General features: G+C 43.1%; 1 protein-coding gene across 2 annotated transcripts in view; it reads left to right on the top strand.

Moving 5' to 3' along the window:
* The window catches only part of PDXK (pyridoxal kinase), a 48,193-nt gene extending 31,993 nt beyond the window's left edge, over positions 1 to 16,200 (top strand). Inside the window, exons 5-11 of one of the 2 annotated variants that reach the window (XM_065629390.1) lie at positions 1,536 to 1,582; positions 3,822 to 3,907; positions 5,056 to 5,101; positions 7,774 to 7,885; positions 9,268 to 9,404; positions 9,970 to 10,036; positions 10,774 to 16,200. In XM_065629390.1, coding sequence (XP_065485462.1) covers positions 1,536 to 1,582; positions 3,822 to 3,907; positions 5,056 to 5,101; positions 7,774 to 7,885; positions 9,268 to 9,404; positions 9,970 to 10,036; positions 10,774 to 10,886 — 608 coding nt within the window. In that variant the 3' untranslated portion in view covers positions 10,887 to 16,200. The remainder of the gene's footprint in view (positions 1 to 1,535; positions 1,583 to 3,821; positions 3,908 to 5,055; positions 5,102 to 7,773; positions 7,886 to 9,267; positions 9,405 to 9,969; positions 10,037 to 10,773) is intronic. The other variant, XM_065629399.1, reaches the window with a different exon arrangement.
* The last annotated feature ends 8,485 nt before the right edge of the window (positions 16,201 to 24,685 follow it).

Here is a 24,685-nt window from a genome sequence, read left to right as displayed (position 1 = left end):
CCCTCTCCTTGGTTTCCAAGTCAGTCAGAAGCAGGATGGACTCTCGGGTGTTGCTCTGCCATGATTTCATGTTACATCCCAGAAGAAGTGTCTTACTGTGCCTTATAAGCTTCATAATTTAGCCTAAACTCCAAGGCTTTTTTAACTCTGGCGCCCTCTGCTAAGATTACCTGGAAGCTCTCAAAGTGCAAGAGACTCTAGCAACTGCTGTCATTATAATGTGCCATGTCAGGCTTAAACCTGTGAGAAAAGATTCTCCTTTATGCTTCCTGGCTCTCTGCGTGTTTCAGGACTTTTGAACATAAACAGCACAGGCTTGAATTGAGCAAAACCTTTAGAGTGACAAGGCACAGTCAATGGGGATTTGGTGGGATAAAAAGCTGTGAATGATGGTCTGAGCCTGTCATCTTCAGGTTCAGTAAACTGTGTGGTCAGGAAAAAACTAGAATGGTTCGCAGGGTTGGCAAAGTATAATACTGACTTAAAAATAACTAAGCACAGTTCTCACTTAGAAAAATGTAGAAGAGATATCTTAATGAGCTCCTGTTTTGTTGCTTTTTAGCCGTTATTAGCACTGTTGCATTGTCAGGTTCTCCAGAGCCTGGTACTAGTAAGTGAAAGCTAAAAACTCTGTTGGAGTATAAGCAGAAAGAAACATCTAGCTGTGTAGCACAGGAAGGAACTGGTCAGATGGAACACAGCTAGGTTTCTGAGATCCTTTATATTTAATAAGTAGATTATAATGTAAGAAAAAGACTTTTAAAATTTAAAAGAAATTACCCTTGTTTTACTTATATAAACTTCCTCAAATACTGATTTAGCATTGCTTTGATACCTTTGGATTTGTATTTCTTTTTTATCTTGCTAAAAGCTCTTTTAATACAATGAACAATGTTCCTTTTTAAAGTACAAGGCTAAGCTGTTTCCTCACTTTGAAGCTGCGGACACTTGGAATATGTTGTTAATACTGCTGGTGATTCAGAACTTGTGCCAAATGTGCGTTAATAGTATTACACCAAGTATGAGTTTATGTACTTTGTCGTGGATTTTCTTTTTTTATGTGTACACACAGCATTTTGGGGTGTACATTTGGCGTGTGTCTTTTTACACTAAACTAAAAATAGGACTCTGTTAGCTTCTCACATGTGTCTTCCCCATCATACTACTATGCCAGAGGTTTGGGTTGGGGAGTGAAGGGAAGGGCTCTCTGTGTTTTCAGTAACAAAAGCCCCTTTACTCCCAGCAGTCAGACCCTCTCATCCTCATCACCTTCAGACATAACGTGGAAGCAGGTAGGAGAGGGTGACTACAACTTTCTGACAGTTGTTTAAGACATGAGGCTTTCTCTTTCAGAATTGGCAGCTGCCAGTTATAAATTTCAGGTTGAGTGTGCTGCAAGAGCTGTGAGAGTATATAGGCTATCGGGTGCTCAGTGCTGTTATACAGTCACTACTGTTACCTAAAACTTTCCCCTCCCACCTACAAGGTCTCTGTAACTGTACCCCATTTCTAAAGCTAGATTTATTCTGTTACAGTATGCGATCCAGTGATGGGTGACAAATGGAATGGAGAAGGCTCTATGGTTAGTACTTATTTGGTTGGATTCTCTGTATAGTGAATATTTGCTATATAAAGATTTATAAAGATAAATTAATTGTTAAACTCCAAAACTAAGCTACTTTACCTAAGTGTGGCCTTGGATCCCATCATCAAGTAAGTTTGTACTTTAATTTCCTGTATTTGAATGAGTTTAATATCTGGGTAGAATGATGGCTGCATAGGCCTGGGATTATTTCTAACTCTTTGCTGAGACAAGAGGTGGAATACAGGCCCTGTCCTCATGAAAATATTCCCCTGCTCCCTCTCCTTGTCTCACTGGAGTTCCCTCATCTTCTGTCAAGAGCTGTTTAGGCTGGTAGCCTGGCTGGCATTGTCAGTGATGGTGTGAATTGACACACCACTTGACCCTAAATGAAGATGACATATTTTGTGTGAGATCCAACAGCTGTTAGCGGTTGGGCTGTGATCAGTAACAGAAAGGTTCTGTGTGCCAACACCAGCCTACACTGACAAAGAAACGTTCCTTTTTGACCAAAACTAGCAAATAATTTCAGTAAAAATGTGATGTAGGAAGACATCAGCAATAGCGATATTTTATGTTTTCTTCTGCCTTAGCTAGTCATGCACTATGAATTGCTCTTTGTCCTCATACTTTTTTACAGTTTCCCTGGTCATAAAACATCACATAAAGTAACACTTAGTAATAAATTTGCTGTTGCTTTTGTGTTCTATTCTTTCATTTTACATCTATTGCAATATTGGTTGTCCTTGGCTTTTTCTAACAAGGCAGAGATCTAGCAGCTCTAGAGTCGCCTTGCAAAGTTTTAGCTCTTGAGAGAAGTCATAACCATGGGCCTACCTATGTCTTTTGGGTGGAAGATAAGGTAGATGGAAGGAGAGGAGAGTGTTTAACATGCAACCCACCAACTCATTCCTGCCATAAAAAGTAATAAAATAATTTTTTTAAATGCCTTGGTTTAGACATGACCTGGTCCTGCATTTCTGTCTAAAGGAAGAGTCCCTGTGACATCATTGCTTCCCCATGGCTGCATGACTGGGCTCTGTGTCAGTGTGGTGGGTGTTCTGGTAGCACCTCATGGTCAACACTGCCGTGGGATTGTAGCTGTTGCTGATACAATTGGGAGACAGTAACACACGGGCACATGTATACATGCACCCTGCCCTGCATAGCTTATGAGACTAACAGAGAAAATAAAACATGGACAAAAGAGGGTATTAATCCTGATTTAACAAATGAGGTTCTACCAAAGAATATCAGTTACTAGTAAACAATGAACTTCAATTAAAAAGTTTTGTTAAATTGAATGACAGCAGGACTTCTTGGGATGGTGAGTCACCCCTGTACCCATCTAACCCGAACTCCAAGCTGATCTCCAGTGTGTGCCAAAACAACTGGTGCTTTTCAGCTTTGAGTCTGAAGAGGACACAGGCTGGTGGGCTCCTGTTACATCTTAGTGCATGTCACCTGCTTAGACAACCGAGCTCCCGTTGCCAATGGGCTGTATTTAGCTAATGAAGGTGGGATAGAGACGGCATAGACAGGCAGAAAGGGGGGCACTGGCCCTCAGCACTTGAAGAGCTGATTCTGCAGGCACCGCTAGTGTTTTGTTAGACTTGGGTGCAACACAAGCAAAACGTTTTTAATGTCCTTATCAGAACTGCTTTATAGATTAAGTTGTACCAAACAAATTACAAATACGAGTCTTGTTCACGCATACTGATGTTCAGCACACCCTAGAAATGCTGCACTGAAAGGAGGCAAAATAACCCGTAGCATGGATGTTACTTGTTCCACAATATGACATAATCAATGTGGGCACACGCTGTACCGCAAAGGGCCTCTGTACTGTCGGTACAACAACAAAGTACTTTATTTCAGACATAAGGACGTGAGAAAGGTTTTCCCATGTTGGGAGACTTTATTTGTTCATGCTGCTGTGTCACCTTGGTACGAGAAAACCTCAAAGCTCTTCATCCCAGGCACAACTTCTGTTTAATGTCGCCAGTTTAGGCCTGTCTGCGTAGTGATGCTTCCCATCATCTCCAGTGAAAGAAGAGCTGTTCGTTGTACTGTCACCAGCTGGAGGGTGTGCTGCCACTTGAGTTACTGCCACATAGCAGTGCACAGGGAGCTGTCAGGTTACTCCATGACAGCATGAGTGGTAGTTGAGGGAAGGGGAGTTGCAGTCCTACATCTCAGATGCTGCTGACAACATTCGATACTGTTTCTTCTCCTCTAGTACGTGCCCAAGGATCTCCTCCCAGTCTACAGGGACAAAGTGGTGCCTGTTGCCGATATCATTACTCCTAACCAGTTTGAAGCTGAGTAAGTACTTATTTCCTTTTATAGCCAAATAAACTTGAGGATAAAAGCAGGAGAGACTGATACTCATTATTTTATTTGTCTCAATACAGTGCCTTATGTATATATGTGCTGGGTTTTAGTTTTCAGCTGTTTACTTTAGTGGTGCTTTTCAACAAACCTCCAACTGTTTCATATTGAAACCAATTTAAAAAATCTGGAATTATGTGAGGAAAAGTTTTCTCTTATTTTCTCCAGTCACTCATTTTCATGATCACTTCTTGTTGTCTCCAGAGGCCTGCATATAGGGCAGGTTGAAAAAATACCTCTCTTCCCTTCCCCATCCTTCCCCATTCCTAGGAAAATGTTTATTATATGTCAGAATATCAAAACTGAACTAATTTGACTCAACTCCTGTCGTGGCTGAGACGGACAAACGACATAGACCAAGTTCTTCCAGGATGAAAGTAGTAGATGCCATTTATTGCCACAAGTGCATTTTTATACAGTTTTACCAATTCATGTGTCTCTTCACTATTGGTTACAAGTTACAGCAGTAACATCTCATTGGCTAATTTTGCTATCATCAATGTTACTCTTCTACTCCCTTCTCTCTCACGGGTACATCTTAATATTTCCGGATACTCCTTTACTCCCATCTTTCTCATGGGTAGGCCTTAATATCTTCAAGGTTGATCTCTGGTCCCATGCTCTCCATCAGGGAATCCACGGACCCACCACAGTCCTCCACAAACTCCCCCAAAATTAGATTCAGAAATACCACCATGGTAACATCTCATAGGAGTTAATTACTCCCTGGCCATGCTGTCTACATAGCTGTGACTCTGGTCAGATCAGCTGTTGTGATACATCACAGGCTGTCCCCTAAGGGGAGGGAGCAGCTACATGGGAGGTGGAGAGAAGACACTTGTAAGGGAATTTTACAATACTGGGATCTCTAAAGGAGACAGGTTAGGACTGGTGTGTGTCCGCTTCAGAAGCACTGTGTATCTGTGCATGTAACTTTTAAAGACAGTGGTCTGGTGCAGCAGACCTTACAAACTGTTTAGGCCTGTATGGTGCAGTCCAAGCTTTCCTCCTTTCAAAGAGTAAACAAAGCAGTCATTGCCTGGAGAGCTTGTGCTATTTTAAGTCTTCTGTTTTATTCTCAGGTTACTCACTGGCAGGAAGATTCACACAGAAAAAGAAGCTTTAGAGGTAAGTAGGCAAGGAGTGGGATGTGTGAGATCTCTTTATGCATTCCTGCCTGCAACACTGCATTCCGCCATTTGTCTTTAACCTTGAAGTCATTTTGACCTCTATCCATTCTCTCCATTTATCATCAAAGCTTATGCACTCCAGGTGCAAAACACTTTCTGTTGTAGTGTCAGATTTCCTGAAAGAACTAAAGGTAGAGGCATCACAGTGGCAACGAGTAGATCGCTGTGAGCCTGTGTTCCTGCAGTGTAAGAAGGGTAGCAGCAGCACACATGGCAAGTGAGCCCTGGCTGTCAGCGCTGTGGAAATGAGCTGGTTGGGGTGAAAACCCCGGGTGACCCCGGGCTTTAGAAACCTGCGTGAGTCGCTCCCTCTGCTGTCCGCGTGTGAGTCGTGCAGCAGCAGCGCTGAGTGCTGGGACAGGCGTTTCTCCTCTCATAGAGGCTGCTTGCAAGAAAGAGACCTCACTAGCAAACTCTTACAAGGATTGATTGAATACACTCTGAATCTCTTCCTGAAAGTGTTAGCTGGTGCTCTGTTTATCTTCCTTAAATGGATTCAAAAGGGATGAGACCTGGGTTGCAAAAGGATAGACTGCGATGAGAAACCAGACTGGGACTGATGGCCTTTGAGTGCTTCCTGCTGAAAGACAGACAAATCCACAGCACTGATAGCTGCTGTCATTGTTATACAGAGGTGATAGATGGTCCTTAAATATGCTGCATTGAGATGTAAGCATTTACCCCTTTACACAAACTGAAGAAAATAAAATCTGCAGGGCTTGGTGATGAAGGACAAAATAGGAATATGGTTTTATTGGTGTCCTGAGAAGGGTGAGGTCTTTCTTTTGCTGACTAGTGAAATGCTTTCATAATCGACTGATGTTATTTCTTCCAGTTTGGTTTTGAACTTCAAAGGAACCCAAAATCTTTAAACAAAGAGGAGCTGCAGTGGCACCCTGGAGAGGAGCTGTGATCTGTCAGCCCAAATGTTTGTTGCTTTTTTCCTCCAGCAACATCATGCTACATGGGTAGATTACCATCTCTTCACGGCAGGAAGTGGCTCCAAAGATCTCAGCTCTTTTATTTTTTTTTTTTACCCTCTCCAGTTTTATTAATGCGTTACCCCACTGTGCTGGGCAAGAGTGGTGAACTGTGCTTCCTGCCACTAACTGCTCACTACAACTCAGTTCTATTCTCACCCTCACCAGTGGAGCCACAGTCTTGAGAACAACACTGTTAGCTGAGTAGCCTTTAGTTTTAAGTTTGCGTATTTCATCTGCGAACAGGAGTTGCATGTACTAAACACTTTTACAAGTTAGTTTTCTCACAGTCTCTGATTCATGTGCTAGGTCTTATTTGTGATGAGTTTAAAAAAATCTCTTCTAAAGAGATAGAATCTTACAGAATTATACTTAGGAATGGAAACATTTTTAAAATAGTTGCTTGCAGGATATTATATTTTAATCTGACGATCTCCCCAGCTGCATGTCATATATATGTCTATCCCTCTGAGCAATAATCCATGCTGGAATTTGTCCCCTTCGGAGGAGGTAGAAATTCTGGCATCGATTTCCATGGTGAAGTGATTTTATTCATTTCTTTAGCAAGACTAGTGACAACAGTATAGTCTTCTAACATAAAATTAAATATGACATAATATTAACTAGAAGGAGCTAAGTCTTGCAACTAGAAATACCGGTGATTAGGTTCTTGGTGACTGAGAAATGAAATTGAGTTTAATGTTACTGGTTGATTATGTCAGCATATACTGGTGCATTTACTGCTTCATTAAAACCCAACTGATGTCTGTGCAAAGAGGTCTGGGAATTGAAGAAACTTGGAGGCTTAGGCAAGAAGGAAAAGCAACAGCGAATTAAAAAATAACAGAAATAAATCCTTATCATTCAGCTGCTTATGAGTCATAGCTAGCCCGAGAGGATTTTTAGTTAAAAGCCCCTGGGAGAATTAATATTTTATCTGTGTTTTATGCTGAACTCATTATTGAAGTCATTATTTCTCCTGTGAAATTAAAATCACTTCTGTAGCAACCAATTATGATGTCAGAAGTAGGGTGTTCATGAGTTTTAAGTGAGGAACACAGAGTGGAAATATAATTGTGAAGGTACCTAATTTATAGGTGTAGTTTGGGGTTTCAAAGACAATGAGAAAAGCAGAATGAGGCAGACACACTTGTGCATCTGATTCAGCTCTTTAACTCTTCATTTTTGGTAACTTACAAAGTAGTAGCTAAGTAAGACTTCATGATCTGGAGTTACTGTCTTTCTGGCAAGTGTTTCAAGCTGCCAGCTCAGTTGCATGTGTCTATATATTTGTTCTCTTATTCTTTTGATAACATGTTCGGAAAACATGATGCAGACAAAAATTCTGATCACAGCTGAAACAGGCTATTCTTTTCAGGGGAGGATCCAAAGATAATACAAACAGTGATGCTTGTATATTTTAACAAGCTTATACATTTATGTATGGTTGCCCCTATTTAAAATTAATCTACCTAATTCAAGTGAGTTCTTTGAGTAGGAACTGTTTTCTTCTCTTTACAAAAGATACCAAAATAAGATGCTTGTCAAAAATCCTCAGTTTTACGAATGATGCAAGGTTTAATCAACACGTATTGCAGTTACTGATTCCTGCCTTTTTGCACATGGAAAGGTAATGGATATGCTCCATGCCATGGGACCAGAGACTGTGGTGATCACAAGCTCAGATCTCCAGGCACCTCTAGGAAACGACTACCTAATTGCTCTGGGAAGCCACAGAAAAAGTAAGTCATGAACTCCCTCTTTAAAGTGTGATTTCTTTTAACCTGTTCTGTGCTTTCAGTCACTTTGTGAAGAATTGGTTTCATCAGACCCATCTGTAGCGCATAGAAGGAGCTTAGATCCCTAAGTGAACTTCTTCTCGTACAGTAGTATCAGAGAGCAGTAAGAATGGAGCTGCTCCGTGAGGGAAGACAAGCTGGAAGCTGAGTGTAGTCATAGCACAGGGAGAGCACTGTTCTCACCAACAGGGCACAGGCCCACAGTATCCAAATAAGGTGAGCAGAACAGGGGTAGGGTGATGACAGACAGGTCTCATTGAGAGTCCAGTGATGATCAGAGAAAGGCGAGACAAGCCAGGTCCAAGATTAATCTGGAAAATCCAATCAGCAAGTCAGGGCTGTACACAGGTACACCTGCAACATAGCTCAGGCAAGCATGCTTGCACCTGGGCCTGAGCTTCTCTGCAGCTCCTGGGCAAGGGGGCAGAAGGTGCATGGGTGGAGGATTTCCTGGGTGAGGCTGGTCAGGGTTGTTAAAGCCTCTAGTAGTGGCCCTGAGAAGTAGTAATGGTGTAAAAGAGGAATTTTGAATGCTTTCATGAAAAGTTACATTGCTCTGTTAGCGGATTGTTCCTCATCTAGTAGGCTGTAAAATGTCCTTCTGCTTCTTTATATCCCCTTTTATACCATCACCAGGATTCACTGTGTGTTTGGACTGTCGCAGGATGCTTTTACGTGAGAAGGGCATAGTTATGTGGTGTGGTATATGATCTAGTTTTCTTGTTCGTTTAAGTGATCCAAATGTGGACATCGCATTCTGGACTGCTGAGAGACAAAAAAATTATATTTAAAACAGATTCAATTAAGAATCAGTTGGTGTCTCTTAGCACTCAGTACATGCCAGGTCTGGAAGAAGCCTGGTCATTCCAATGGTGATTACAGTATGACACACAGATCAGATATTCTCTGCTGATGTCTACAGCTGCTCTTGTCCCTCCATATAACCCAGAGATACTCTAGATTATGGTTTGGGATGCCCCATCTTGGATTCAGCAGGCTCCATATATATGCAGTTTCCTGAGCAAGATGCTGCTGCTGTCTAAATGAAAACAGGTAGCTCTCAGTCCTTTGTGAAAATGAAGGTGCTAGCTAACTCTTTCCTCTTAAGTATGTACAGTATATAAGTTCTAAATGCAATTCCAAGTTGGCAAAGTTTTTTAAGGTTGCACCTTTTAAAAGAGCTGGTACAAAATTTACAATACTCCTTAGCATCTTCATGTCCCAAACAGCAAAGGAATTCAAGTCTGGTGATCACTTTTAAATTATAGTAAGTGCTCTCGTATTAATTGCTCAGTCTGTTACCTAACTGTCTGTCTGTGGTGTAGCTAACGCAGATGGTACCAAGATGACACAAAGAATTCGAGTGGAGTCTCCTAAAGTGGATGCTGTCTTCGTTGGAACAGGAGATTTGTTTGCTGCTATGCTTTTGGCATGGACACATAAGCATCCAAACAATTTGAAGGTATGAGAGAGGTTATTTTTCTTTCTGCAAGTTTAGACTCTGTTCCTTTTTTAATTACTTTTAATCTATGACCATATTTAAAGACTGTCTTCTGTTTTGACTTGTTTTTCCTCACCTCAGAAGAAAAAAAAAAGCAGGATTTCCCTTTTCCCAGAACATTTTAGCTTGTATAACTTCGTATGGTCACATTTCAGTCATAGAGATTTTGTAGTTTTGCCATATAACTTGTTGTTCTCTCTGGAGAGAGTGAGACTGCATGCATGTTTGTAAGTATATTTTTTACACTCACTTCATAATCAGTACTGAAAATCATTTATCAGGTCTATTTTTCTTTTTCTGTCCCCTAAGCGCAGAGAGTCCTTGATACGAGTGTGTGGTTTCTAATACCTGTTTTGGCAGAATTAAGAGAGTCTAAATTTTTTTTTCCCAAACTCTATGTTTCATAGTTGTTATCCTGTTTGCATCTTGTCACTCACGTTTGTCTCTAAATATTATTTCAAAATTGCTGCTATTAAACCAGGCAGCTGCAATTTTACTAAAACCTGAATATATTATACTAACATAGGTGGCATGTGAAAAGACTGTGTCAGCCATGCAACACGTTCTGCAAAGGACCATTAAGAGTGCAAAAGGTAATTCATGCAAACCTCATTCTCTTGTTCTGTCTGAATTTCCATCAGAAGAAACATTCAGAGGGCTTTCTGGGTGTCCTGACTAAAGGCAGCCCCCTAAGGGCAGCAGAAGCAGCCAGAGAATTTATGGAGTGAGAGCTTGGTGGTCTTGTCAGTGCACATTCCTCACTGTGTCCTCCAGGCCTATTTTTGACAACACCTGACAGAAGATGTCACTGTTCAGCTTGTAGTGGGACTGCTTGGCTGCTTTGCAGAACAGTGGCAGAAGAACTTGAGGAAATGCCGAGTTTGACATGCAAGAGAGCTGCTGTTCTAAGTGTACCTTTCTCACTTGCCCTTTGAGTGTGTGTGTTTAGTATTGAGAGGGGTTAATCAACTAGTAATAAACAGTCTGTTTGCTGTATTGGCCATGTGAAGAGCGATTATTTTTTTTCAGCTTCTCTCCCCTTGGAATTCCCACATCTTTCAATTCCTAAGGAAATCCAGATGGGATCTGTACTTTCTCAGAGCATGTCTGTGTCACTTTCTAGTTACAGCAGAGCTGTTTCTTTCCTAGAGAAGGGGTGATAAAAATCACAGTGCTGACCTGGATCTTCCACCTTGGAAGCCTTTTGCAGGGATAGTAAGGGAGACTGGGGAGGGGAGGAGGGTAGAAAAAATAGTGGGGTAACAGAACAATGTAACTCATGTCTTTTTATATTGCTGTTTTTAATGACATTCTGATGTAATCTTTTTAGCACAAGCTGGAGAAGGAAACAAACCGAACTCAGCCCAGCTGGAACTGAGAATGGTCCAAAGCAAAAAGGACATAGAAAACCCAGAGATCATAGTGAAAGCCACTGTGTTATAAAGGCCGTATGTCTCCAATAACGCACAATGTATTGATGTCCTCATTTCTTTCCTATAAATTGTAATATTTGCCTTAGATCTGTGACAGAAACCTGACTTTCATGAAATAGCGCCCAGCATAGGCAGATATCCACTCTCAAACATATGTGCTGGCCTTGCTCAGTTTTAAAAACAAAACAATTAGTGTGCATTGACACATATTACCAGGTGTCAAAAAGGCTGTCAAATTAACTTAGTCTGTGTAATTACCCAGGACAAGAGAGTACAACATTGCTGCCTTGCCAAAGACTTCAGATGTTTGACTGACTGGAAAATACGTTTCAAGATAGCGAATGGAGCTGGCTCCATGCTCCCTTTTCCTGCAAATAGCTGGCCACCTACTCTGGTATTCAGTATCCCAGCTGTTATGAAACTAAGTAGAGTTAAAACCGCACACCAAGTTCTGGTCGTGTGTAGGAGTACTTGGAAGATGTTTGGCATTTAAGTACTCTGAAGCAACCTTGAGGTGTCATTCATGTTACTCACAGCTGCTCCCGTTTCTTGTCTGTGAACAGCTGCACGGTTTCAGTTTTTGCAGGTGCTGGCTACTTCTAATGTCCATGGGTGCTGACATGATCTTCTTCCAAAAGCTGCTCCAGAAAACATCTTCGTTAATAAGATAATATCTTTATTTGGTAGCACTGATTAGAAGTTTGTAGTTCTACCTTTGAGGCTGGGTTTGATTCCTTGTTTAGCTTTTCACTAAGGGCAAACATTCTGTCAGGATGAAAGATAAAGCAGGTCTCACCCTGGAAGCTGGCTACCCTAGTTTCTTCTTCATGGGTGGATGTATTTACAAACTACGTAGGGCACTTCCACTTCACAACAGTGAGCACCGCTGGCAGGCTTGTCAGTGAAGCAGTGTGGTAAAAGTAACATTTTTAGTTTAGTAAGGTTTAGTAAGTTACATATGTTTACCAAATGCAGTGAAACATGCAAAATTAATTTGTTCTCATGTAAGCCTCTGCAGCCTTTGCTGATTAGAGGTAACAGAAATGCACTATTATTAATGCATCTTTATTTCAAAATTCTGCTTCATAAGCCTTCAAAATGGGATTCTTAGTAATTTCAGCATCCTATACATCACAGCCACATATACCAGTAGGGCAGATATGCTGACAGGCACTGGCCACTCGTACTTCCATATCATTTTTGTATGGGAGTGAGGTTCTTACTTCTCCCAAGATGACGTCTAGTGTGGTGTTAATTCCAGATTCAGTTGATGAGCTTTGTTTGTCTCAGGCGGCATAGGGAGATTAAAATTGCATTTCTGCTTGCAGTAACATGAAGCAAATTTGCATTAGAGGAAATGGCTGAGTTTCTCTTGATTACCTGAGTATGCTCAGGAAACTCACTCATGGGTATCTCCGAGATACCTTTCCTGCCCCTTCCTCATCACACCTGCCTAAGTGATGCATCACTTGCATAGCTTGGGAGTCCCCAGAAGAGCTGGTTTGGAGATTGCTTTGGCCACTGAAGTCTTCACTTATCCCACCATTTTTGTGGATTTTCTGCCATTTCACCTAGTAGAAGAGTAATTTATCCTTAAAGTGAATTTTTAGCTGAACAGATTTTTTCATGGAGTAAGATTTCATAATTAATACTTTCCTGAAATCCCTTTTTTTCAGTGTCTCCAAAGCAAATGAAATTTAAGAGATGAACACATTTTGCAGTAAATGTAATAGGCAAACTTCAGGCTTCCCCTTTCAACAACTAATAATAATTTTATTTCCTCTCACACATTCGGCATTAAAAATGAAGAATATTCTTATGAGATTAGAATTTTAAGGGGGGGAAATAATGACCTACAAAACATGACTCTGCTGCCACAGTTTTTAGTTAACCACTGCCATGAAATCACTTTCTAGCAATAATAATTTTGGTGATGTGAACAGTTGCTAAGATTAGCAGTCAGTAGCAGAGATGAGCTCATAGCTGATATCCAACATGTAAAAAGACGTAAACTATCTTAACAGTGTGTATAAATATTGATGGGAAGCCGTGAAAAGAAGGAGCCAGACTCTCCTCAGTGGTGCCCAGCAAAGGTATAAGAGGCAACATGCACAAATTGAAATACAGGAAATTCCATTTAAATGTTAAAACCAGAATTCACTGTGAAGGTGATCAAACACTGGCACAGGTTACGCAGAGAGGTTGTGGCATCTCCATCCTTAGATATATTCAAAACCTGACTGAAGATGGCCCTGAGCAACCTGCTGTATTTGATCTTGCTTGTGCAGGAGCGTTGGACTAGATGATCTCCCGAGGTCCCTTCCAACCTCAACCATTCTGTGAAGTACAATGAATTGCCTTTCTTTGCAGTGCTGTATTTTTAAATTGATGCAATTTTTTTTTTCTTCCTGAGACACAAACATTCAGAGAGGCTAGGAAATAGCTCAGTATTAATAATTTTTCCCCCTTTTTGGATCATCTGCTTTTTGCTTGGACAGTTGTACCAGGAATACAATTGCCTTTTTTGAGATAGTTGCTTTCAGCAGTGATATTTAAATACTGTAGCTGGTGATGCATTTCAACAGTTGAACGCAAAAGGATTTTAACTGTTTCTAGCACTGATTAAAGAAGTGTTGCATGCCATATTCCAGACATAATTATGAGTTTATTTATCTTTTTAAATTAGAGTGTTCCACATGGAAGTGTGTAATCCCTACCATCCTCTTGGGAAGAAGGGATCAACATACTGAACTTCCCTGCCTGTATATATCATAGAATCATAGAATCAATTTGGTTGGAAGAGATCCTTAAGATCATTGAGTCCAACCTTAACCTGTAAGATCATAAAGTCCAACCATAACCTAACCTAGCTCTAGCACTAAACCATGTCCTTAAGAACCTCATCTACGTCTTTTAAACACCTCCAGGGATGGTGACTCCACCACTTCCCTGGGCAGCCTGTTCCACTGCCTGACAACCCTACCCATGAAGAAATGTTTCCTAGTGTCCAGTCATGGTCGACTTTGCAGCATTATGCTTGACACCCTCACCCAGTTGTATCCAGTTTTGCAGCTCCTATGGGCCACTGACAGAAATCTTCAAGTGGCCAAGCTTTGAGACCTCTGCTGTTGTCCCTCAGATTGCTAAGGATTAGATGAATCCCAGGAGCAGTTCACATGCAGTAAATGACACTTGCTCTCTAGGGTCCCATGGGTCCAGCATGGAGCTGGGTCTGCCGGTAGTTCTTGGGCACCATCTCCTGCAGGCAGGGCTGTGGGTTGCCCAGCACCCTCTCTACCCACTCTGGCTTCATTGCCACTCAAGTCCCTGGCTTGGGAGCTGCGTGGGGCTGAACTGAGAGCCATATGGTGGCCATCCCTGCACTGGGGCCCTGCAAAATTGAGGTTCTTCAGTTCTTCACATCAGGGGATCAACACAGGAGAGAAGCTCAAAATTCCCCTTTAATTTTTTTTTTCTAAAAACAACATTAAGTACGCACTGTCAGAATGTGCTGTGAGAGAAACTCTGCCTGTTGTAAGCATGAACACATGGGAAAAGCCCTTTTAGTAAGTGTGAGACAGCACGATTGTTTTTGGCACTAAAAGCAGATTTTCACAACGGAACTGAGAGAAAGGCAGGGCTGGTTTCCTCTGAAATAAAGAAGCTTGGAATTTAGGAAACTTAAAGCTACCTTACAAACAAGATTTCATCTGTAAACCGTAATGAACCTAGATCTTGCTCTAAAAGAGAAGGTGAGATGTTTGCTGGAGCAGTTTATACCTGTCAGGTGTGATTTTTTTTCCCCGCTGCTTCAAAGAAAGAAGCAGTCCAGTAATTCATACCTTCCTTAGAATCCATGATATATTTATGCTAAAAACAAAACAACAGCAAAAAACCACAAACCATGCAAAAAAAAAACCCCACCAAACCAAATAACAATACTAATGTGCTCAATTTACAAAAGTTAGTAGCTGGATTCCGTAGCAATGGGCTGCTGGCTTCTCCTGCTTAAGTCCCTGGGAGTTTCTCATGTGATACCTGTTTTAAACTCCCACTGACCTGATCTAAATTCGGTCTGGTCTATATCTTCAGTGAAGAATTGGGCTTAACATCTCTTGCCAGGAACAAACACCAGAAACTATCTGTAAATATATTGTGTAGCTATCATTTTGTAGTCGCAACAGGCTAACAGGTATTTTTAAATGTCAAAGTATACATACTTAATATTTGGACGCATTTTTGTTTGGAGGTACACAGCGCTTTTTCATAACGTTTGCAGAACAAAATTCAAAGACTCAGCACAGTCCCATCCAATCTTTTATTCCCTCCTCTCCTCCTGCATGTGATATCTGTATCTATTTCTGAGTTCCTGCTGTTTTTCTCATGGAGCTGGAAAGCGTCTCAGTATTAGACAGCTGACTAATATTTAAAGGCCCGGAGGAGACTTATCAGTGTTGTCTGATCCACTTGCAGATCTTTAGGTAAAAAAATAATGGTTAGTCTAAACTAGGTCCCAATTTATTACAGAAGAACAAGCACTTTAGCCCAGAGAGGGGAGTCGATAAGTGGATAATCTTCCATGACCGTCCTAACAGCACGCGAGGTGTCTGTCACCCACCAGCCCAGCGCTCGCCAGTCGGGGACCACTGACTCCGCTGCCACGTGTGCTCCTGCGTGTACCCGCGCAGCTGGCAGTGGGGACAGCTTCTCGTGCTGAAGTACCCGCGCACACAGGAGCGGTGAACGCTTTGTGTTTGTGGCCAGTCGGCTTCCCCGCTGTTCTTTCTTTTCCCTTGCTGGAAGTAGTTTGTGTTGGATCTCCTTTTTTTCCAGGGTGACCCTGGCAGTGTAGGGGTCTGCCATTTTGATGACTGCAAGTGCACTCATTTGCGGAGCCATCGTGCAGGAGAGACCAAAAGGTGTTTACAAATGATCTACTCTATTCTGGGCCCAGATTAGTCTCTGCGCGTTGAAAATTCCCATGTACCATTTTGGGGGACATTGTGCTAAAATCAATGCTATTCACACTTGATATAATTATTTTAGAAATCTGCAGTCTGGATTGTAAACTTTAATGTTTGTTTGCTGCTTTTTATGATTAGTGGGATAAATCTATGTGGGATGACTCTATAATCAATGTGTTATACAAAAGAGTCAGAGGACAGAGGTTGCCAGCTACTCATACTACCTTTTTGGGTATCTTAACTGTATCTTGATTGGATGGTGTTAATTTGTTGTCTGAGACTTGTTATGGTGATTGTATTGATTTATTGTATTTTAAAATATGTGGCAAGGAAGATTGTAATAAAAGCATCTACATTTAATATACTGTGCACACACAAACTGTTAGATCCTATTTTTGAATGCATTAATCATTTCAGAATTAAACAGAACAAGAATGGCTTGATAGTCTTGCTGAATAAAGCAGATGTAATTAAAGGTTTCCGTAGTTATATCCTAGAACAGAGAAAGGGTAATTAATGGAAGAGCGCGCATTTATGTGCTGTAATCATCTCATTGTAAGATAGTAGGTATGTGGAAGTGAGTAACATCCTTGTCTTAATTTTTTTTCCAAAGAAATTCCACAGGAAGCCAACTGCTGGCATTCTGCGCCACTGCCCTTGTATGCCTCTTGCTTGCATGTGTAGGACCTCTGTGTTGTGCTCTTTATTCCTGCATACAAGGTGAGAAGAGGGGTTTGGAGTAAGAACCACGACTCATTTTGAGGCCTGTTTCTCATGCAGCATTTAGCTGCACTTCCCTCCACAGAGGAATTTTTATCTTACAGTGTAGGTTAGAGCACACAGGACTATACAGGAGGAAACAATTGTTCCTGCTTGTTGGAACAAGTGCTTCTGTCAGCACGCTGCAGTCTCTGCTGTGGCAGTGTTTTGTAAGAGGAAGAGAGCAGGTATCCAGTGTAATGAGAGCACTGGTTACTGGAGAAGGTACCACGTCAGTGTGCTTATGCCTACTGGAGAAGTTGGGCTTATATTTATAATAAAAAAAATCACCTCTCCTCTGTAAAGGCCCTCGCCCATTTAAATAATGCCTTTAGAAGCTGAGACGTAACTGTTACAGATTTTGGTCACTCTGAAACCAAAATACTTCATTGTAAATGGCACACAACCCATTGTTTTTACATCTCATTGCAGCCTGATTGGCTCATTGACCAGTCATTTGACTCCTAGCAGAATCACAGGATAAGGAATCAGAATTGCAGGATAAGATTGTTGAGAGAGCTGTTCTTTATGAAAGACATTTGCTTCTGGTGAGAGTCTGCTCCTGAACAGTTTTGTAGCTTTCTAAAACACCTCTATTACAGACACATATCAACCATGAAAACTAATGTTTGAGATGTTCAATCACGGCCTCAAAAACAGCTCTTGTCTTTTAAATAAATGAGTAAAACGGTGAGTTTATACATGCGTACAGGAGCAGATTTAAGGTAAATCCACGAGGTTCAATCAGAAACTGGAGGAGTGTGCCCTGAGCGCCCAGTGAAGGGCATTGCCTGCAGAACGTGAGGGAACTGCTGTTGTCAACACATATTTTCAGGAGAGCCCAAGCTGGTTCTCACATTTTTCTGGAAAGGAGGAATGCTGTTTGGCTTTCAGCAGCCTAGGAAAGCTCCCATCTGCTTCACCAGGAAACCAGTGCCCAGTGACAGCCCCAGCGCCACCAGCCACCAGTTTGGTGCTTTTACTGGTCCAGCAGCAGTGGCCCTCAGGGCAAATAGAGTGCTCCCAAGTATGCTCCTAAAGAAGCGCGCACTCCTGGCTTAGAGCCTCCGCAACACAAATAATAGTAATAAACCCACTATTTGCAGAGCAGTTAATAAGGCAGCACATTATTAAGAGAGAGAAAACCAGCAATATGAGAAGGCTGTGCCATATGTTACCACGGAAATCGCATCTACTCCTTACCTGTCGCCCTTGTGGTTGCATTGCTGTTTAGGATAATCTGTGTGTAGAAGAGTGTAATATATGTACTCTGTGTGTGTGTGTGTGTATGTTGAAGCTTTATTTGCAATGTGGTGGGGGTGGGAAACAGAATTTGGGGGCTGGCTGTGTAGGCCTTCAGGATGTGAGCAGAAGGTCTTAAAGAATTCTATTTTTATAGATTGTGCTGAAGCTTTGGGTCCCAGCCACACATGGCTTTTTCTTCCAGAAAAGTAAAACAGTTTGGAAAGAGAGTCAGGTGGCTGTAATATAGTAGGGATCGTACAACCCCACCAGCCCTGGACAAACTGAAATAACTTAATAAAAGATGCCTTTTTAAGTAATATTTTTTTAGTGCTGAATTGTTAAACAAAGAAATATTTATGAGCAAACTTTCTATGTACTTAAAAGTTTGTGTGGTGCTTTGTACTGACTCGGTGAACCTGTTGTATGTTTACACATCTTAATGATTGTCCTCGAGGCGTATGTAGTAATCAATGACTTTTATGCCAGAAAAACAATGAAGTTCTGTGTAATAGCAAATGCTTTAATTTCTAATGAAATCGTAGGCTTATCTAGTGTTTGTGTATTTTCTGGTTGGCAGCTATGAGTTGTGTTCTTTCTGCAGTAAGGCTTGTCCGCTTGATTGTAGAGAGAGGCAATAGGATGGTAGATACCATTGTTTAAAAAGAAAACCCTAAATATTGCTACCTTATCCATCATAAAATCAGGTAAGTTGTGGCATAAGCCTGAAATTTAGATTTTTGCATTGAAAAAACAATCAAATACATCTAGGACAGGTTAAAGATAGACGAGAGATTTGGTTACCTAATTACATAGGACTGGGGGATCTTACAAGTGCTTAATAGCAACACGCAAACAGACAAGCCAAGAGGCTGGGACAAAACTGGCTCATTCACATTTTATGAACCTGGCCAAGCTAACATCTTAGCTTGTGCTGAATGTGTGCAACAGACAGATGAGCAGGCTAAATGGGAGAAAATAAGGACTTTTTCCTCCAGTTTGTGAATTATAATAGCGTGAAGAATTCGAGTAGAGTGATCTGAATTTAAATTCAATGAATATACTAGGTTTCAGAAGAGTTACCAACAAAATCCCATTCAGTCAAAAGGCAAGCTGTTGGCATGTTTGAAAATCAAAGCATGATTTTTTTCATCTTGCTATACTTATTTCAGTCTGTTGTTGTTATTGTTGTGTCTGGGAAACCAGGACTAAAGCACAACTGTCCATGTTTGGTTTTTTTTTTTTGGTTGGTTATTTTGGGACTCTAGGAAGGGTCTGCAACATAAATCAGTCTGTGGGATGTGGCCCTCCTCTGGATGTTGTGCTCCTACCGCAACACTTGGTGCTCTGGAAAAACTGTGAGCATCATTCGTTGTATCTCTTTTAAGAAACATGGCAGCATGCCCACTACACTTCTGAACAAATCCCTGCTGCGAAAAGGGGAGAATTTATCAGAAGCTTTTCTCGCAAGTTCTGGGTGTGCTAAGAGAGTCCTGCTTCTGCTTTGCTGAGTTAGCAAGGAAGTATCACCGAGGTTAGGAATGCATTGTCGAGGAGAGAGGCTGTGGAAGAGAACAGCTCTGTTTTCCGTCGCTGTGCCTGGTGGTTCCTCTCCTGGGAGTCTGTGGGTCCGATACACCCGTGGTGGTGGCAGGGGGACTGTTTTGCCTGTGCCCTCCCTTGGGGGAAATGCGAAGGAGATATCCTGAGTGAGTGAGAGATGGGGTCTGTGTGAAGTCGTGGGGCTGTTAATTTCGAAGGGTTGTACCAAAGTTCTGCTTTAGCCCAGCTCTGTGTGCACTTGAAAGCGTGTGATGAAGAGCACGCTGCCGTCCTGGCTGTGGTGTGATGCAGCAGAGTGTTCATACTCCTCCGTGTTTGAGGAACCTAGTTTAGCCGTGTAATTTCCCTAGACTTCATCTATAGGCCGTGGAGAGCACAAGACTCCAGAAGTGAATTGTTCAGATGATTTAGGCTAGGCTCTTGTTCTTTGGAAAAGAAAGCTGGAGAATTATCAGCTGCTATGATAGGTATAACTTGCCCAGCTCAGCTACACCCTATTGCTGTGCCCTAGCCTTTTTCTCCCACCGCTTGTGCTGGCCCTGGTTCTTGCCTGTTCCCATAAGGAGTGAAGGAGCAAAACCAACAGGAAAGCTATCCAGCCAAAACCCCTGAAGTTTTCATCTCCTTTAGTTCCCTCAATCTCCTCGTCCTGGGAACAGATAAGCACTTGTGCTGCTGCTAGGGATGGGTTGGGAAGATGCAGCTGGACAAAATGGGGAGGAGAATGGTGCTGTCTCTTTTCCTGGCAGTGAGATGCTTGTCAAGCAGAGCCTAATTGCAAAGCTGCACTGTTAGTGGTAAGAAAAATAAGTCCTTGTCAGCTAAGTATTTGAAAGAAGAGATGCAGATTTAATAATCTGAGTTTGTTGTTCTCAATCCAGCCCATCCCCCTGTACCACAAAAGCATGGTACTAAAACATTTTGTGTGACTGTTTTTAATGGTCCATGTGATGCTTGTGCCTGGTAGAGTAGAAAGTAGCATAGAGTGAAGCTGTTATCTAACTAGGTAGGAAGATCCAGGTGGAGAAAGTTTCCACTCTGCTTTCACAGCCACTTGCATGGTGTCAGAATTGGCCAGGTCTGTCTCTTTCCCTTCCCATCCCCTTTAAGTAAGGAAGAAATCACATAAACAAGTAAATAAATAAGGGAAGTTAGTCAGGCATTTCAGTGGCATTAGTATTTATTTTTGCCTGCAGATTTTTATATCTTGCCTTGCCAAAGTTTTCTGGTTCACAAGGGGTTTTCAGAAGACGCCTTGCCAAGCAGTGCGATGCAGCCTGCCGCAGGAGGCTTGGAGCACAGCACGCCTCTTGTGATGCGCCCGTGACGGCTGGCGTTGGGACACCACCTGCAGACAGGTGCTCCTGTCCTGTGGCCCACATTTAGTGTTCGCCTGCCTGATCTGCGCTATTTGTGAACACGTGCCTTGCTAGGGAGGAAAGCTCTAGGGCTCGTTGCTGGAGATGTGATGACAAAAGGAAACGCTGAATAATTTAGCACCATCCAGTCATCTTGTCATTTGCTGTTAGTGATTTTTTGTGCGATGTGGCCCTTTCAGTATTGTTTTCTTTCTGGAAGATGTGAAAGTGACAGCCTATATGCCGATTTAATATGCTTTTAGCTGGCTGAATGGGAAATACAAATCAAGATTGTTAAAGGTGGAAGGGAGGGGTAGCCATGAATTTGCCTAAGATCTAAGTAAGCAGAGAAAATTTGAGATATGTCTCTAATTAATAAATAATTCAATATTGACCAAATGAGTGCCATGTCTTCAACGGGGAGTAGAATCTGGAAGAGGCCAATATTTAGGGTTTTTGCCGAAAGAACATTTAGTCCTGCTCTACTGTTTAGTGAAAACACCCAGTGCAGATGCCACCAGAGCCTCATCTCGTGGAGTAACGCTGTAATAATGAATGTGGTTTTCTTGTGAAAGTCTTAACCTCTTCTTATGAAAATAACACACAACTCAATATTTTCATGGTGTATAAGTGAAATGTAATTTTTTTTTCAATAAAATACATTTCCTTTCCTAAATGTGTGTTTGTTTTCTTTCCTTGGTGATATTTCTCTTTCCCCCAGTTAACTGGGAGTCCCCGATGCAGCGCATTGCTACTAACTGCTGATTGCCTCCCCTTCCCCAGTTCTTGCAGCTCTGATTTCCAATAATGATTGTGAGGAATGCCTAAGCCCCAGAAGGAAAGTATTTAATTGTACTTGTGCCGGGATGTTTCAAAACCTCACCATGAGGAATAAACCAGTTGTAAATTGCATTGTAAGAATGAGCAGTAAATCTCAGGCCAGCATCCGAAGCGGGGCTGTCCTGCCAGCTGTGGCTGGAACAGGTCTCCTGAACGGCAGGCCAACCGGAGAGGTGTGGTGACAGCTACATGCCTTCCTGATCCCATTTGGTGAGCCTTGATTTATTCAGTGTTATTTACACGGCTAATCCAGACACTTGGTGAATGTTAATCGCAGATGGAGGTGCGCTCTTGTACGATCATGGTGTCTCCCTGCTAGTTGTCTGACTACATCTATCGTCACGGGAGAGAACAAAGTAGTGGAAAGTCACTTTCTGTGCATTGATTGTGGATACTGTTAGCAGCCAAACCCGGCCAGAGAACTTCAATTTTCCTGACCCTGGGGTCCTCCCGAAGTGCCCCTTTCCAAAGTGCGTGCTGTCCCTGAGGGTGCTGTTGTGCCCGCTGCCTGACAGGGCAGTGATGGTGTCCTGTGCCACCAACCCACGCTCCAGCCCGTGCCTGATGCACGCAGCAGCCCGTCACCGTGGCCTTTGGGGAACACGCATGCTGAGCCCACCTGGCTGGCTTCTCCCGCTGGCGGCTGGACGGAAGGCGGAGGGGACAGGAGCATGAACCAATTTTCCCTGGAAGCTGTTGGCTCTGGAGAGCAGAGAAAGGGAACTGGGGGAAGGGGCGGAAAAGACAATTCGAACAGATGTTTTAGGGGCACGTGCTGAAGCTGCTGTCTTCTTCACATCCCTGTTGTCCTCAAAGACAGGTCACTGCACCAGCTGGGGCTCTTCCCTGTCATAAGCACTAGCCCTTTCATGTTCTTCATGTCCTTCTTTGCAATTTGCTTAGAAGAATTGGAGCACGTGCCAAGGAGAGACTTTGGAAGAGTGGTGCCTCCTCCTGGGGAAACCTAGCAGAGCCTCCAGCAGGTCCCTCTGCAGCAGCAGAGGCTGCAACACGCTCTCTCTGTGGCTCAGTCTCACCTGCCCCCCATGCCAGCAATACAATCTGGGGGTCCATAGGGGGCATGCCTGCCTCTGGGGGATCGGTGTGGCTGACGTGAGACATGCGGCTCTCGTGTCCCAAAAAAGGAGCATCTCGTGCATGCACAGGAGGTCACCAGGGCAACCAGGTCTGTCCCTGAGCCAGCCAGTGGCCTGGAGAGCTGATGGCTGAGCGAAAAACACTGTTCTTGCTGCCTCTGTTGTGGGTTTGAATGCTGCTGCCTTGGCATAGGGATGGCTGTCGCATTGCTCATCACCTGAGTGGTCTGAATGGCGGGGAGCGAGGGGAGGCAGTGAAGCTGGCAGGACTTGGGAACTGTGACAGGACCAGGAGAGAGGAGGAACAAAATTAAAGCAGGAAAAGCCATAGGAGGTAGACATGACTCTGGCAGGAGAACAGGAGAGTCTTTCTGGATGTGACTCAGCTTCTGAAGAGGGAGTTTAACTACTACAGAAAGGCCACATTCTGCCTTTGTACTCTGCTCATCTTGTTCGTGCCCCAGGAGCACTGCTGTGGAGGAAAGGGGTTGGAGTCCCCATGCTCCTGTCCTGGCCATGGACCACAGCTGATCAAAGCCAAGTGTTCTCCATGGAGCAGGCTGCTTAGCCTTGCCCTGGAAACACAGTGGATTTTTTCCTTTTTCCTCTGGTAAGTGAGATTTATTTCAAACATAACCAAGAACAATTTCAGATGATAAGGAAATAATAAAAGCTGCCACCATCTCCGCACCCCCTTACTCCCTTTTTATTACAAAGACCAGCTTGGATAAGAAGCAAAGATGCATAAACATGAACAGCAGGCTAATACACAGCATTGGCAGCCTTTCGAACTGAATCGAACTATGAGTCCGGTCCGGTGAATGGCTTCAGGAGGGCTGGAAAGCCGTGGCATTGTTCATAATGCTCGTTAGCTGCACCCGCCAAGACAAAGGCAATTACCTCTTCTGCTTTCAGCAATACATCAACTGCAGGGATGCTGGGGAGGAATTTAATATTCCCCTTCACTGGTACCAGTGTCCAGCGCTTCACAGCTGGGTCCCAGGTGTTGAGGGCAATGATATGGCACTGACCCACATCGGTATCTTCAGCCTGGGCTCCTACAGCTGGAGTTTTTAAGCTGTGCTGTCGACCCAATAAGCCTGCCTGAGTGGAAAAAAAGACATTACTAATGCTAGTAAAGGTTAAGTTTCGTGTTTAATATTTAAACAAAGTTTGGCTAAACTTCTACTACAAAAGGGCAACAGTTGCCCTTGTCAGTAAGAGCAAACACGCCAAAATAACCAGAGGCCCACTTTTAGAGGTCACCGATGTTATTCCCTGGAGCTGAATAATTCTTGAGACTTTGGCTTTTTTACCCCACTGGCACAATTCAGGCTCTTGCAGCACCTGAGCAAGCAGCGGGTTCAGCATCGGTGGCTGCAACAGACCGTACCTCCCTCGGAGGGGTCAGGGTGATGTGGGTAGGGAGAGACGAGGTTTTCAGGTGTGTGGTGAATTTTCCAAGTGTTTTGCTAGTTAAATATATCTGGTTCAAAGCAGCTGAGGATGCAGCTACACAGCAGCAAAGGTGGATCCAGGGCAGGGCTGCTGCAGCCCCACAGACCCCTCAGACCCCTGCCCCTCACTCCCAGAGCTCTGCCTTCAGCTGGCAAGGAAGCCCATGGTGAACTTGTTCAAGGAGCTTGATCCTGCTGGAAACCACCCCTAATGAAAAAAAGGGATTGCTTTTCTGCTGGGTCAGTTCCCCAAGCCACCACACTGTCAGGAACAGCACAGGCACGAAAGGGCAGGGGCAAAGGGGGTGGAAGGAGAGCAAGGGGGGACTGGCCGCAGCATCCCAGTGCTGGTGGGGACTGACAAATCACACCAGGTGCCCCAGGCTTCAGCCAGAGCAATGCTGCTGCACAACCTGAACTCCTGCCAGAGCCCTTCCCTGACTTTCATTCACCAAAGACCTTTCCTCCTCTCATTGCTCCCTTCATCAGCAGAGATCAACCCACACAGCTGAGCAGCACGTGTATGAGA

The sequence above is a fragment of the Caloenas nicobarica genome, chromosome 1 (assembly GCF_036013445.1).
Source record: "Caloenas nicobarica isolate bCalNic1 chromosome 1, bCalNic1.hap1, whole genome shotgun sequence".
NCBI classification, from domain to species: domain Eukaryota; kingdom Metazoa; phylum Chordata; class Aves; order Columbiformes; family Columbidae; genus Caloenas; species Caloenas nicobarica.
This window is presented reverse-complemented; position numbering and strand designations above follow the sequence as displayed.